Source organism: Phlebotomus papatasi, chromosome 2 (genome assembly GCF_024763615.1).
Source record: "Phlebotomus papatasi isolate M1 chromosome 2, Ppap_2.1, whole genome shotgun sequence".
NCBI lineage: Eukaryota > Metazoa > Arthropoda > Insecta > Diptera > Psychodidae > Phlebotomus > Phlebotomus papatasi.
This window is the reverse complement of record NC_077223.1, coordinates 37,617,037-37,633,296: the sequence shown is the minus strand read 5'-3', so window position 1 is coordinate 37,633,296 and position 16,260 is coordinate 37,617,037. Positions and strand designations below refer to the sequence as shown.

General features: G+C 31.4%; 2 protein-coding genes across 2 annotated transcripts in view; both read left to right on the top strand.

Annotated features, from left to right (window-relative positions):
- LOC129804117 (uncharacterized) overlaps positions 1-16,260 on the top strand; it is a 62,674-nt gene that overhangs the window by 26,260 nt on the left and 20,154 nt on the right. Inside the window, exon 2 of the mRNA XM_055851197.1 lies at positions 14,323-14,479. Within this exon, the coding sequence (XP_055707172.1) occupies positions 14,323-14,479 (157 nt within the window). The remainder of the gene's footprint in view (positions 1-14,322; positions 14,480-16,260) is intronic.
- Positions 9,081-10,500, top strand: LOC129804143 (uncharacterized). The gene is made up of 2 exons (XM_055851227.1): positions 9,081-9,216; positions 9,295-10,500. Exons 1-2 carry the CDS (start codon positions 9,139-9,141, stop codon positions 9,802-9,804), a joined length of 588 nt encoding a protein of 195 aa, XP_055707202.1. The 5' UTR covers positions 9,081-9,138; the 3' UTR covers positions 9,805-10,500.

Sequence of the window (16,260 nt, the reverse complement as noted above, 5' to 3'; positions counted from 1 at the left end):
GTAAACACAATTGGGAGAAAGCAGAAGAGCATACATCCAAAAGCTGAGAAGAAGACTTCACGAAACTACTAGAAAGTTGTGCAACACCCCATAGAAATTAATGTAATACAATTTTATTGTGAATACACATTATTTATGTCAAATAAATTTATTTTTGAAATCATAGCAAGAGTTTTTTAAATATACCCTGGTACTGTTATATCTACCCGAGAATATTATTTGATTTAATGTGGAGGAATATCAAAGCAAACATATTTGCCATTGAATCTATGGTAAAGAACATTTAAATATACCAAGGAAATTTTTAATTTTATCCATTGTGTATTTAAATTAATGGTAAATCGTGGTTGAAACAAATATTTCTACTATTGAAACTATGGTAGTGTTACCCAGAAATTTTTGATTCTACCCATGAAAGTGTTTAAAATCCACTTTAGAAATAAAGTGCAAATGTATTTGATTTAAAAGACATGTTTTCTTTTCAAATACAGTGCCATTCAAAATAAATACAAATATATTTGTTGTGGCTATGATTACTGCCTTTCAGATCAAATGCAAAAATATTTGAAGTAAAAGTCGTCTGTATTCAAATCAAATAAAACATTAGAAACAAATGTATTTCACCATTGGCTGACGAAAAAAATATATTTTTTTGATTTTACCCAGAAAAACATTAATACTACCCATAAAATTTTTCTCGGTGTATATATATATACATTTATATTTGCCTAATATTATACAGGTTTCGTAATCAATGGATTATGTTTATTTATATATTGTGTTTATATAAAGAATGTGAAAACAAAGAGAAAATTTTGATAAGAAATCTCTAAACTAAATGAATCATTTATCAGAGAACAATGTACATATATATTTTCTCAAGCTTGTGTAAAATCGTGTATTATGGTTCTTCTTTTCTATTTATATCCAGCACAAGCCATAGAGGTTTTGCATTGTGTGACGAAATGTGCCAGTAGGAAGATGACATGGAAAAGGCTGAGATTGAAGAAAAAGAGAACCTTTCACAAAAGCAAATTCCTGGACAGTTAATGCGAAAAAGGGGCAATCAATTTCAAAATTTGTGACAAATACTGAAGACCACAATTGCAATGAAGATTGCCATAAAATGAAGGCATAAAGAAAACCATAATAAAGTCCCAATTGCACACCTCTTATCCAGAATTTATATGCACGATTTAGTTGATGTCACAGTTTCTGCAAGTATAAAATCTTCTGCTGCATTCCCGATGAAAAGTGTTTTCATCATTACCAACACACTCCTCTTGCACATTTTATACAGTGGAGCAATGTTTTCATTTCATGTAATTTTATTTCATTGTTGTCTGCCTTCTACCCACTCTTCGTCATTGTCTTGATTCTCCTTTTGATCGTCTTCCTCGATGTCTCACAAGAGACAATCCTTCTGCCAATGCCGGATTTAATGTGGAAAAATTTCACAGAGGCAGCATTTTAGTGTAATGAGAGGTTAAAAAAAATCCACATGGCTTTTTATAATTTACATAAGACATGGACCTTCTCTGGCCTCTTTATCTCTCCCTTCTTCATTTAACCCTTCAACCAGTATAAGATTGTTCGCAGATTGCCGACAATTGTATGCTGAAGAACTGCATTCATAAAAGTATACCATCAAGATGAAAAATTATAATATTCAGTTGTGCTAGTTGTAACAATTTTATCATGCTAAACGAAGGAGAAAATTAAAGTGAGAAAGGTGGAACATATAAGGTGAATTCATCCAAATCTTAGAACCACTTGTGGCCACTTTGAAAATATCTAATAAAAACTGTCTAATGTCACATAAACTAGTCTATACCATCTTTGAAGGCCAGTCTCAAAGGTATAACAAAGAGGTTTGACTTATCTGACTTATTAAATTATCTATACCATTATAAATAAAATGAAAGAGTCGCTTTAAGATGTTAGTACCCTACTTATGGCCACTCATTAATTTACAATCTTACAAATAAATTTGCACGTGAGATAAGTTAAAATTCTGTATTATAGTTAGAATTACTTTGAAACAATGTGTAGATTTTTGTTTTTAGACCTTCCAGTGTTCAAAATAGACATATTATTAGTTGTTTTCTAAAACTAAAAGAATTAGGATGTTCTCTAGAACTGTTGTCTCTTGGTATATACTATGCCTTCTTTGGGAGAAAGGCTGAGGAAGCTCCGTACCAAGGGTCGAAAGCTCTGAAGAAAACCCAAATTCTTTTACTTCAAATAAAAGAAAGACGTGGAAGGCCCATACCAAGGGTCGAAAACTCCGAACATAATCCCAAATTCTAATTCTTTTATTTCAAGAAAGTGAAGGAGGAGAAAGACACATAAACCAAGGGTCAAAAGCTCTAGAGAAAATCCAAATTGTTTTTTTTTCGGAAGATATGATATTATTATTAATTAATTATTTTGCCGCCCAAAAAATAACATATTTTTTAGTGAAACGAAACTAAGCAAAATAATGATTAAAATCACATTAAATTGTTAAAAAATACACCATGAGATTTCGTGATTTCGTGAATATTATAAAAATAATATTTCAAATTTGAGAAAAAAAGAAAAGAAATCATGCTAGTGGTTGTCGAATTATCACGCGACTTAGAAACAACAAAATTCATAAATTCAAAATAAAATAAAACTACAAAAATTTCTTTACGTGAGGTAATAAAGGTTTTATTATTTATACAATGGATTAACGACTTTTAGTAATTTTAAGATAAACGTGAATTTAATATGGTTTTATCTTTTTTTATCCTTTTGACTGGAACTCAAATTTTTGCATAAAAATGTTAGAATCTTATTGATAATATACTAAATTAGTTTTTTTCTTGATTTCGTTTATAAAGATTATATTCTATTTTACAGCAAATTTTTTTCATCTTCTGCCATTTTTGACCACTTTTTCGCCACTCTAAAATTTTATTCTCAAAAATGCCTTAACCCTTTAACGAGAGAGTGAAAAATTGGGGTCAGAAAAAATACTTTTTCTGACTTTTTAGTGTAGAATGTAACATTAAAAGATTGTAGAAAAAGAATTTTGGGACACCGGTGTCGCTATCGTTCTTAAAAGGTTAAATGAAAAATATCACAACAAAAAACGAATTGTTTACTCTCCTTTAAAGATAGCCTCAAGAGATTGTAAAAAATCTCAGCTAAAATTATTGCAAACTTTATTATTTTTTCTATCAAAATGACAATTAATCGCAAAATTACTTTTAGATATAGATTTTTTAAAATATTCTCTTTTTATGTCCAGCGCACAATATCTTTTGTTTTGTAAACATGTTTTCAAAATTTCTATGAGAGTGAGCGAGATGACTAGATCTAGATCTCACTCACTCTTCTTGAAATATCAAAAACATGTTTACTAAACAAAAGTTATTGTGCGTTGGGCATTATAATTATTTTTTGATGTAAATCACTGATAATTGCATAATAATACAATTTCGATGATAAAATTTTCATAATAAACGGTTCAACATAAAGTGTATAGGGGGAAGTGGGGTACCTTTGAATTAGGGCAGCTTTAAAATTGGGCTTTTTCTCCTATTTTTTAAATGAAACCGGGTCTTATCGTGCTATAATTACATTATGATAAGGCTCAATTTCATTTGAAAATAGGAAAAAAATCTCAATTTCAAATCTGCACGAATTCGAAGGTGCCCCACTTCCTCTTAATAGAAAAATTTATATTGTTATGCTAAGCTACAGCAACAATATTGTTAATGTGTTTGCACTTTTACATATTTTCGCAATATTAAGTAAACAAAATTATAGAAATAGCGGGAATTAGAAGATTTTATGTAAAATATGCAGCAGGAGGTAATTTTACGTTTAAAACTAATTTTCAGTCAATGTTTTTCTTCTACTGCGCAATAAATTTGGCGTTGGTAGTTTACATATTGAAAAATATCCATAAGATCAGAGAATTTTCACACAAGCATTTGAACTACTAATTATAACAATATCCTCTGGCGATTAACTCATGGAAACACCATGTAATTTCTCCCAAATCGGAATTGTTGTATAAACAAACTGTCTGGGAGGTGAAGAAGATGGCTCCAAACTTTCATACACGTTTAAGAGAAAAAAAAATCTCAACAACTCGAACCACACACAGAAATTTATACATTTAAGCGCCATTGTAAGAATTAACCGAAAGAGAAATAGTTGAAGATAAAGAGTCTCGCTATTTCTTCTTGTGTTATAATAAACAGACAAATCCCAAAAAGGTAATGGGGTGAGTATAGAGAGTCATAACTTTCTTGGGACGAAGAGAGGAAAAAAATCCGAAATTAAATACTTGAAAGCATAAAATACACAAGACATTACGCTTGTATCTACAGAAAGATAAAATTTTTTTTTGAGATAGTTAGCCCTAAAAGTCATGACGGTGAAAGGGAGATGAAAATTGGGAGGAAAAAATAGGACAAAAAATTAAAATTTGTATGTGATGTAGTGGAAACAAACAAATCTCCGACAAATATATGATCACAAGCTGTTTACAGGTTAATACACATGAAAATCCTATTTGAAAATGCTACCGAAACGTCCTCTTTCAACTTCCAAACAGTAAAATGCACAGCGAGAAAATAGAGTAAGAAGATGGAAAAAGAATATCCAAAAAGTTTGTTTACAATAAACACACAACAGTTGAAGAAAAAATGTTAAGGAACAAAGGTAGAAAAATAAAGGAACACTGAAGCTTCTGGTGATTTTTACATGGAAAATATTATCATTATATATCCGCAGTAAACAAATAATTCAGACTCTCACTGCGGGAGTAACATGTAATGCGAATAAATCAATTGTTGTTTTAGCAAATTGCTGGCGCCTCCAATCCAGTTATTTAAATTCATTCTACTAACATTCTATTCTTAGATAAAAAAAAACCCACTTTATTGATTGTATATTGCACACAATTTACATCCAAGGACTTTTAATTGCCTTTTTCAAACCATTGATACAGCTACTAACATTTATTCTAAGATTAACTTCTTTTACCTTCTCAAAAAGGATCTATTTTGGATATAATTGAATCACTTTACGAAAAATAATTGACAAAAAATATACTTTTTGTATTTATATTGATTATACTACGTCGCGTCGTCTGGCGAAGCTACTAATAATCTATACTTGATGCCACTGAAAGCCCTGTAAACCAAATGGCATTTCTCGGAATATAAATTTTTGACCAATTTTCTACCATGACTCGTCACTTTATCGTTTGATTTCCGGCGATGGGAAAATTACATAAAATTATAAGTCTGGAGGTACATTTATGGAAGAATGCATGAAAATGGGATGAACAATCATAGTCAGAAAATCCACAATGAATTATTATTAATCTAATGAAATTCTGAGTGGCGGCTTCTTTCGTCTGAATTTCATTATAATTGATCAAATTATATCAGACAAAACAGTTTTTGTTTGGAAATAAAAATAAAATCAGCTTAATTTTGTTTCATATCGACCAATAACGTCTTTTACTGAACCGTAAATATTTGATTAAGAAGAATCAAAATTTGCTCAATCAGAAATTAATTTTTCATTTACTTGATTTTAGAATGTTTTAAAATCTCTTATTCTCCTATGATTTTGAATCTTGAGACTTTTCTATAAGGTAGAGTGCCCTCAAGTCTGTCGGTTCCAGTGGAATTATTTAACCAATTTTTTAACGTTTTATTATAGTCAATTCCTATGAAATTTATACTGATTTGCATTATGTATAATATAATAGACCTTATAATATTAGACCGGTCAGACCATATTATAGCAAATCTAAGTAAATTTAATAAATAACAGCACTGGCTGAGTTGAGAAAAAGGCCAACTACAGGGCACTTTAAGTTAGTACTAATAGTTTAAAAAACATGTTTTCAAAATAAAAAATAATTATGAAAAATAAAAAGAATGCAGTATAAACAAAAAATGATATTATAAACACCTCGTTTTTCCATAAGATTTTTCAATGAGTAGGGCATTACCATTAAAATCATTAAAACGGGAAAACAGTGAACCCAGAAGTAACAAGTTCATTTTTCATCAAAGAAAAATCTCGTGGATCCAAAAAACATATTAAAACAATTATGAAAACTAAGTTTTCTCGTATATTGTGTCTCGACTTATGCACAACGCACAATAAGTTTTGTTTTGCAAACATGTTTTTGACATTTCAATGAGAGTGAGTGAGATCTAGATCTAGTCGTCCCGCTCATTCTCATGGGAAATTTTGAAAACATGTTTACAAACAAAAGTTATTGTGCGGTGGGCATTACTGTGAAATATTAGTAATTAGTATACACTAATAGATTTTACATTAATTTTTTTAGAAGTATTTTTTCAACTAGAGGAATGTAGGCATGGTTCGCATAGAGTGAACCTTCAAACGATGCGAATTTTCTCTTTGTTTGCAAGGAGCTGACCTATCATTTCTCATCTCGTTTCATGAACTTAATAAATTATCTATCTTCTGGCTAAGAAATGACGAACTATCTCTTTGCAAACAAAAAGAAAATTTGTATTTTTCGAAGGTTCACTCTGTGCGAACCATGCCAACATTCCCCTACATAAAAGTAATCATGCCCAGATAACCCAAATATCTCTTTTTCTTACTCTTCAAATGTAATAAAAATTAAAAAAAATGCTCCATATAGGGGGAAGTGAGGCACCTTGGAATTGGGGCAGCTTTGAAATTGAGCTTTTTTCTCCTATTTTTAAATGAAACTTGATCTTATTATGATATAATTTAGCTCAACAAACCAATTGCGAAGCTAAATTACATCATGATAAGCCTCAATCCCATTCGAAAATAGGAGAAAAAAGCTCAATTTCAAAGCTGCCCCAATTCACCTATTACCTATTGCGCCACTGATTCCAAAATTAGGTCATGATAAAGGTAAAGCGGTCTTCAGACTAGACGTTCTCGAAGGTTTCAAAATTCTATAAAGCGAGCAATTTTAAGGTTTTTGAAAACCTAATAGATCATTCATCTTTAATAATCCAATTCTAAATAAATTTTTTCCAAAAAATTGTGATTGATAAGAAATTAGAGCAATTAAGCGATATAGCTAATCCTTAAGTCTGAAGTCGGTAAAAGTTCTATTTAAAAATAGGAGAAATATGCCGAATTTCAAAGCTGCCCTAATTAAAGGTGCCCCACTTCCCCCTAGTAACTACGAATGTTTGAATGCATGTTGAAATCTTTTGTATCCACCTTTTCATGCGTCTTATTTGGAATTAAGTATTCTCTTTCTTAACTCTAAAAAAATTTTAAATACATTTAAAAATTAGTTAAAATAGAGTTATTATTTCGTGTGTATTATCGGACACAAAGGTTGTCTAAAGTTACTAGCCCTTGCGGAACTGTTCCGAAATTTTTCAACAGTACCTTGCTCGTAGAAGCTACATTTTTGTATTATCTTTAGAAAATAAAACAAAATAAATTTGACGGAATTTTTAGAAATATAACAAGTGTCCGATATTGCAAGCCGTGCGAAATTTGGCACAATTCTCCTACTCGAAGTAATATAAACAACTTTTTTTCATAGTTTGTATCCCTGCTGTATATCATTTTTCATTTTTTTAGTGTATTTAATTTAATTCAATTTAATGTGTTAGGCAGGAAATACCAACTCGTCTTGAAAATATAATTGAGAAGTCATAAATTAAAGAAAAAAATACTTTTGGGTTTTAAATATGATTAAGTGCTCATTTTTCAATATTTTGTAATAGAATATCATTGAATAACTTCTAATAAAATCTAATTTAAATATTATAGAGAATGCGATTAGATAAGTAGAAGAGCACTAAATCTTTAATGTAGTATAAAGTGTTTAATGTTCGAAACTTGTTCAAGTCACATCAAACAAACTTTATAAAACATACTATCATAATTCTATCATCAAGCTACACATTAACGCATGATATTCATGTTATTTTGGGCTTTCAATTAGGTACGTGAGCTCTGTTTCGATTTATGCAGGAAGGCAATGTCAGACTCGGCCCACAAAAAATGGTTTTAGTTAATAGCACAAATATAATCTCTCTTTAATTCATTGCTTTTAATTCGCTGAACTGAAACTATAATTATGCAATTAATGAATATTTAAACTATTTTTTGTGGGCCGAGTCCGACTCTTCTCTTCTGACAAATCAAAGCTACAGTTTTTATAATTTAAAGTCTGAAATAGCATAGTAAGTATTGGAATATGCATTAACAACAATTAATAAAAATTGTCAGTCAGCTTGTGAGAAAGTCTAGATTATAAGATGTTGCACTAGAATTATTATTACTATTTTTACAACAGAGTATTGTCCAATATTTCCATAGCAATAATGACAAAACATTTTTTTCCTCGTGTCATACGCTGACTAGGACTACCTAATGATATCATAATTCTATTTTTGTCTGTTAAATATTTTCGTTATTTTATTACAGTTCATGATATTGCGATAAGCTATGGAATTTTATCAAAAAGCCAAAATTACTATTCATCCAGAGGTATTCTGGGTTACCTAGCAGATAAACATTCATGCGTGATATTTGAAAAATCGAAATTTTGAAGCCATCTAGAATTTCTTCAATTGCGTTTGTCCCATATATTGGTATCTGAATACCTTCTATGACGGTATTTGTAAAGGAAGAAAAAGACCATTGAACATTCTTATCAGAATTGGAAAAAATACCAGTAGCTTGATGTATTTGAGGTGTCTTGTGGCATCTCTGGTGATAATCACAGCACAGCAAATGCTAACGCCTGATAATCTTGTTGATCGATCGACAGCTTAAAGTGCATTACCAAGTTTTCCAGACGTTAAAAGACATTCCGCGCACCAATTAGATGAGTGTTGAAATATATATTTTCCATCGTATAAACCTCCAAATCATGCAATTACCCAGTGGTCTGTCATCACAAATTCTTTAATTGCATAAAATTACTTTACCTCATCAATATTTATTAGGGATACATATTTTAACTGATGAGTTTGCATCATGGCAGGAAATTCAGATGCACACGACTTCTCCTGGCATCTCTTCCAACGTATTTAAATAAGATGCATCACTTTGATATGCGGCAGTCTCTTGAAAGTTTTTCGTGTAACATTAAAAGAAACCATGAAGTGGATAGTTATTGAATGTCTCGTAATATTTGTACTTGTGTCAAAAATTGCAAAAAGCCAGGAAGCACCATTTGTGAGTTGAACTCTCAAATGTTTTCACAAAACTTATACAGATGTTGCTCATTAGATTGCTTCCTTCTTCTTCTTCTAGAGGATAAATATAACCAACTTCCAAAATTGTGATGATGTGAATTTAGACGATGTTGGAGTCTATTTAACGAGCGTTTCCTACGAATGTGATTCATCTGGATTCTGTGATACAGTTCATGGGAAATACACTGTTAAATATATTGATCTATCAAAAAGAGAGCTCGTGACAACCATGTATCAGTGCCCTACAGACTCAATTGGTCAGTGCAATGATAATCCTGAGGAACACCATACACCGCTACATTGTGATAAATTTGTCGGTGATGATTCTGGACCATGGCATATGTTGTCTAATGCTATGTCTGGCTCAAAATGTGGGGACCAAGTAGGAGATTTTGAATTGATCAGTTCAAAATTGCGATTTGACTATTTGATGAATGATCAGAAAAATTATATTACATTGAATGATAAAATGCGTAAATATCGAGCCAAATTGCTTTTTCATACCGAAGGGAGAGTAGCAACTAGGGCATGTGCCTCCATTGACTTTACACTCTTTCCTAAAACCTAAATTTTAACAACAAAAGAAACTACTTAACATTTCGATTTTAATATCAATCTGTTGTGAAAAAGATGTCAATCTTCTTTTCAGTTAAATAAATAATGATTTTTGCAACATTTCTAAGGGAAAATTGCCAAGCTTTAAAGCTCCCAGAATTTAAACACTGACACATAATAAGGGAAGTGTGGGCCAGTTTAACAGAGCACGACTTTTTGTAACTTTTGTTGATAAATATTTAAACTATGCCCTATTCATTCAAAGGCTAAATCCTAATTCATTATCATAAAATTACACACATGTATTAAACTGCCCCGGTTTCCCGTAAGTTACTTTTATTTTGCAATTAGTACGACAGTATGGTAGAACAGTTTATTTCAGAACCTGCTCCAAATAAGTGTTTTTTGCATGCATGGTTTTTCGATTTAACTGAAGCACAAATAATCGAATAATAAGATGGTGACATAAATGCATAAATAAAAAATTAGTACCATGTTTATTAAGGAAGAATTTTGTGTTTTGTGATAAATTCCCATTAAAGCAGATTCTAAATTAGACTATTCTACCTTAAGCGAATTTTAGTTCTAGTTTTAACGCTCTCCCACAGTCTCCGTTCGCAAAACTTGCCTACAAAAATAATTGTGCATACACCATTACACTACTAAATGTATTACATAACAAATAATAAAGATACATTCGTAAAATCAATTTCTGTTTTATTTTTTACTTTGTCCTTAATATACAAACAGGAAAATTTCAAAACTAAACATTTTCCGGCTGAAACAATTGCAGTATAATCACTAAAATGTAGATAAATAAGATCAAAAGGAAATTTAATAATTTACAAAGTCTATCACATACATCTTATCCAACTACGATATTGAAACAAAGTGTCTTCATAATTGACTTCTCTTGTGAATATGTGTAAATTGCCTGTAATTGAATTTGATGATAAACAAACAAGGTATCTAATCATTTATGCCATTAGTAAAGTCCATAAAAAGGCTGACTGATTAGGAAGTTCCCAGCATAAGAACCCATGGGAAAATATGTTTGATTTGTCTTATCAATAAGTACTCGAAGACATTTGACAATATACATGAGTAGTCTATTCAAGCACTAATAAAATAATTTTATATAAAAGAATCAGACTTGATATTCCTAATAAATCGGAATCTATTAAATTTAAATTTGCATTCTGTGTGTGTTTTTTTTATCTTTCAGATGAACGATAGATTTTTAATTCTAGCATTGCGTCAAGACGTTTACCTAAAGCTAATAGATTGTGTTTTGAGAAAAGCCATAAAATAGCTTGAATAAAATTGAAAAGACAATAATTTTTTATAGAGCTAATTAAAAGTGCTAAAAGAGTAGAGAACACTGTGGGGGCTCAATTTTGCAAAAATTCCTGACTAGTTTTCTAGTTTTGACTAGTAGAGAGGGTAAGGGGACACAAGGCCTTGCTGTTCCCTGATTTGATTCCTGACGTTTCACTATAAAACCATAAGTCAATATGTTAAAACCATTTGGTCTTCACTAAATTATACGGTAGCATTATACTTATACCTCCTTAAAACCCTTAATAAGTTGATTAATAAAAAATCCCTTTTAGTTTAAAAAATTTAATGCAATATTAACACACTTCGTCATAAGAAATTTATCTCTTTCTTTAGCCGTAATATTTCAAAAGTATATCATTCATTGATCAGTAAAAGTAAAAAACAATAATTCTTCACAGTTGAAAAAAACTGATTTTTTAATTCGTTTTCTTCAAGTTAGCGTCGCTTCACGCCATTTCTATGACCTAAAAAAATACATTCTTTTTTACAAATTATTTCTTATATTTACACAGTAAAAAGTATAACAAAATTACTAATTTTGTAAAACTTTGGAACTGTTGAGTGGTTCTATTAATATTTATTTGCAGTGTATTAAAGAAAATTATGAATTTTAAACCTAGCTAAATTTATGACTTATACGGACTTCAGACCTAAGATTCTGGATACACTTACGACTTAAGCCGATAAGATGATTATGATTACATTACTTTTCTGTCAGTTTCTGGGTAAGCCTTTTCTCAACTTAAACCAAGAAACGGCTTAATTCGTGGGAATCTGATGTGAATTTAAGTTAAATCATTATTTTGATTAGAATTACGTTAAGCAGTTTCTCGGTTTAAGTCGTTATTGTGTCTAGGGCATAAAAGTTCAGTCATATGGCTTATATGGGCTTTAGACCTAAGGCTTAGCCATCTGGCTTAACTCCTCTAATTCTTTATCAGGCACGATGTTTTATGAAATTGTTGTTTAGAATTGGATATTAAGAGCAAATGATCCATTAGATTTTGAAAAATCAATAAAATTGCTTGTTATTTAGATTTTTGAGACCTTCGGAAACTGGGCTAAACCTCCAGTATGAAGCCGGCATTAGGTTCTCTCTCCTTTTCAGGCAAGATTTTTGGAAAGTGTTTGACTTAGAATTGGAATAGTTCATTTCATTTTTCAAAATCACTAAAATTTGTTACTATTCAGGATTTCAAGGTTTTCAGAAACTAGGTCCAACCTTCAATCTGAAATTGTGTTGTGTTTAAAAGGGTAAATGCTAGAGATAATACTTTTTCTACGACTTGACTTAAGGACAATTGGTGCATCGGGAATCCCAAATAAGATTTGTTTACAACAGTTTAAAATTCGAAAGGCACTTTTTTCGAATAAAACTCCGGCTGTAAGGCGCACCCATTCCGTCTTTACATTAATTCGTCCATCGCCGTCGTACCATTACTTCGAATGTCCAAGACAAAACGATAGATAAATCGTTTTATCCATCATATGTACCACTATCTTGCACTTATGCATTGCATTGGTTGACTGAATATATAATTCAAAGAGATGGAGATTTCTTATCAAGTGGTAGGGCACGATTCAACTTTTCTGTACTGCAGAAGATTTCTTTTCTATTTTTTATAGTGTTCAATAAAGCTTTCGTGATCTGAGTGAATAAGGGTTATGCAACAAATTGGTTTCTGCTTAAGAATTTTCAGTCCACTCCTCATCACTGGAACGTTTTTTTTTCCAATATATTGATTATACAACATCTGTGAATTTAAATTCTTTTTGGGCGCACTGACGAAGTCATGTACCACCTGCACTGGGTACAAGAAAATATTTCACCTTGCTGCTGTGTGTGGCATTTGAGTGAATCTCCATCATCCTTTCGCTTATTGTGAAATTTTTCATGTTTACTCTTTTCACAAAACATGAATCAACAGTAACTATGAAAAATATATAGACATCCACAAATTATTTTTTTTCCACGATTTTCCAATGGAAAATGCAGTAATTAAGCAGGAATGATCTTTTCTACCTTTCTATCGTTTCGTTTTATGAAGTCTCGTTTGTCATATTTTCAGAGAAAAATGAAAGGGAGTATAAGCCACGATATAATTCCCAAATGTGTAATTATTGCCACTATATAGTGTATAAATTAAATAAGCAAAAATCGTTCATGGCACGCAGTTTGAGCTATAACGATCACTTTAAATGACTATATTGCTTCTAATTTGTGGTGCGCTAGTGTAAATAATTCTATAGCGCCAAGAGTTTTGTATTTTGATTGTTGTATGACTATTCGCTTGTATTTCTCTAAAGTTTTCAGATAAACACAAAGAGGACCTCTCACTTTGCGGTTCTTTGAAAATTTTAACCATACGGCTTTATATGAGAACTCATTTAAAAAAAAAACTAGCTAATGGCACTAAAAATGATATACAAAGTAATAAAAGTTCACGAATGAGATGCAGATAAAACTTTGATGAACGTGGCGAGCACATTGATTCAACAAGTCATTGTGAAATAATTAAGCAAAGACAGATATAACTGCGTCTTGCTAAATTCGTTGGAACATTATGCCCTGGAGGAAGGAGATTTATCATGAAGATTTGAGAATATAAGATCGAAAACATAAATTTCCTCCAGAATTCATTGTGAAATTCACAAAATTGGGGCTGATTTCGTCATCAACTCAAATTGTGATTCAGTTAAATGGAATTTCTCACGTGATAAGAAAAAAGTCTTTAGCCGCAATTTTTGTTTAATCATTTTCTTCCATCTCATTCATCAATTTTGTGTGATCTTCTTGCTGCATTGACATTAAATCACTTTCTCTCTAAACATAATACTTTCCAGGTTTTATGCCAATTTCATAATTTATGCTTATCATGTCCCATAAAAAGTTGAATTTGGCCTAAGACATCTATGTCTCTTCTTGTCTGCCATTTCTCTACACTATCTTATCAATCACACTTCTAATCGAAATCAAATAAAGGTTGAATTTCGTCATATTGCTAATATTCATAAATCAATTGCCATGGGAAAAGCAATAATTATTTCACGTAAATATTCTTTAAAATCTCCATAATTCAGTTTTATGGCTGTGGTAATGAAAAGTTCTCATCTTTCTTTGTCAATAGTTACTCTAACGTAATTTGGTATCCACCTGGCTTATTGTGGTATTTCAATCATCTTCTTTCAGATGATATTCGATGCTACTGCAACCTGCCCATTTGCATCACAACGAGCTACATGTGCAGAACAGCAGCCAATGGTGGCTGCTTCAGTGAAGTCAAAGAATTGGCCGATGACGATGACCTGCCAGCTCGACATGGTTGCATGGAATTGCTGGGAGACAAGTGAGTACAAAATCCACAATATAGTAGCTTTATATACAATCAACATAATAACATTCCAATTGCCCCTATAGAAGTCAATACAATTCATTGTTCTGGTTATGTGGTATCACAAAAAATTCATCTCAATCAATTTATGCCAATTCAAACCAAGACAATGCTGTTGTCACATAAGGAACACACATTTAAGATTCTGAAAAGTGTATTAAGTTAATTATTTCTTCACAATTAAAATTTCGTACAAAATCCGTTGTTGTGTTGTGTCTTTATTAAAAAGGTATTAAAAGCCTTTAAAATATCATTAACCATAGGGGATGACGGGACAGCTTCACAGTGTACTGTGCTACTTTTCACATTTCTTTATTTCTTTTACAATATGAGAAGGCTCTTCTATCATTTTATTCATAATAGTTAGTTTGAAAATGTCAAGACGGAGGTAAACACAATAAGTAAACAATTCCCAGATTTGTAAAATATTGTGCTGAAAAGTAATTACAGTGGAACCCCGCTATAGGCCATTGCTCTATAGTCCACAATTTATCGACCGTTGATTTCAAAACACTGATTTTAAGTTAGGTTATGTTTTTTAGTACGCGACACGCAATGTTATCGTAATTATTTTAATGTTTTTGGCAAACTTTATTGAATAGTTGTGATAATTGTGATCCATAAAGAAGAGAACGAGGACAAGTACCACAATTGCAAAGAAAGTAGAAGCTGTCGAGCAATTTCAATACTAAAAGTCGTTGATAATTTTAAAAAATGACATGGAGTATATGCGACCCAAGTGTCAAATCTAGAACCAAATATGGCCTAAGCGAGGCTGTACTGTATCTATATGAATAAAAAATAAATATTTTTGATCAATAAAAATAATAAGTTTTTTCAGTAAGGTATCTGTACCAAATTTCGGTCAGCTTGCAATTTCGGCCACTTTATTTGTTCCTCAAAATTACATGAATTTTTATCTTTTTCATATTCAAGAAATTATTATAATGCAAAAATAACAAAAAATGTTACTTCTACGAATGAGATGATATGAGAAAGATTTTGGAAGAATTCCGGAAAGGCAAGGATGAGAATTAAAGTGGCCTAGTGGCCTATATTACCCAACACTACGTCTATATTTTTATTCATTTTAAAATGTATTAAGAACGATCTTAGATAAAACAAAGACGATAATCTGTCTACAAAGTTCCAAGCAACACTCCTTAAAACGCCTTGCCTACATCTAAAACATATTCCAAAAATTGAAGAAATTATAGGAGCCGTTTTCGAAATAAACTAAAAACGCGATTTTGGTTAGGAAGGAAGGAGGAAAAAGAAGACTGTCCTATAATGTTAATTTATGGGGGGTCGTCGGAGACCGCATGTCTATATCTCTTACCGTTTGGCCTCTAGCCGTGTCACAAGATGAAAAAAAAGTGGATTATACAACCGCTCTCTCTTTGAGTTCGAGCAGTGAAAAGTAACAAAAAATTCAATATGACGAAATTTGGCACAGTTACCCTATAAATGCAAAATTGATTGAAAATAATTTTAAACTCTGGCAAAGTGGGAATTCCTTTTTAAAATGAACCCTAAAGCAGTTAGGATTGAGTTGATGGAGGCTATCGGAATTCATCGGAAAAGGGGATCTCTCAAGTAAAACTCCTGATTTTTTCCAAAGCTTCCGACTCAAGCTTCGAGCCCTTATCAGTAGGTTTAGTTAGAATTAGGATTCTGATGAAGTGATGTTCAAATAATCTGGTAAATTGGTTACTCCAGATTTCCTAGAAAATCAC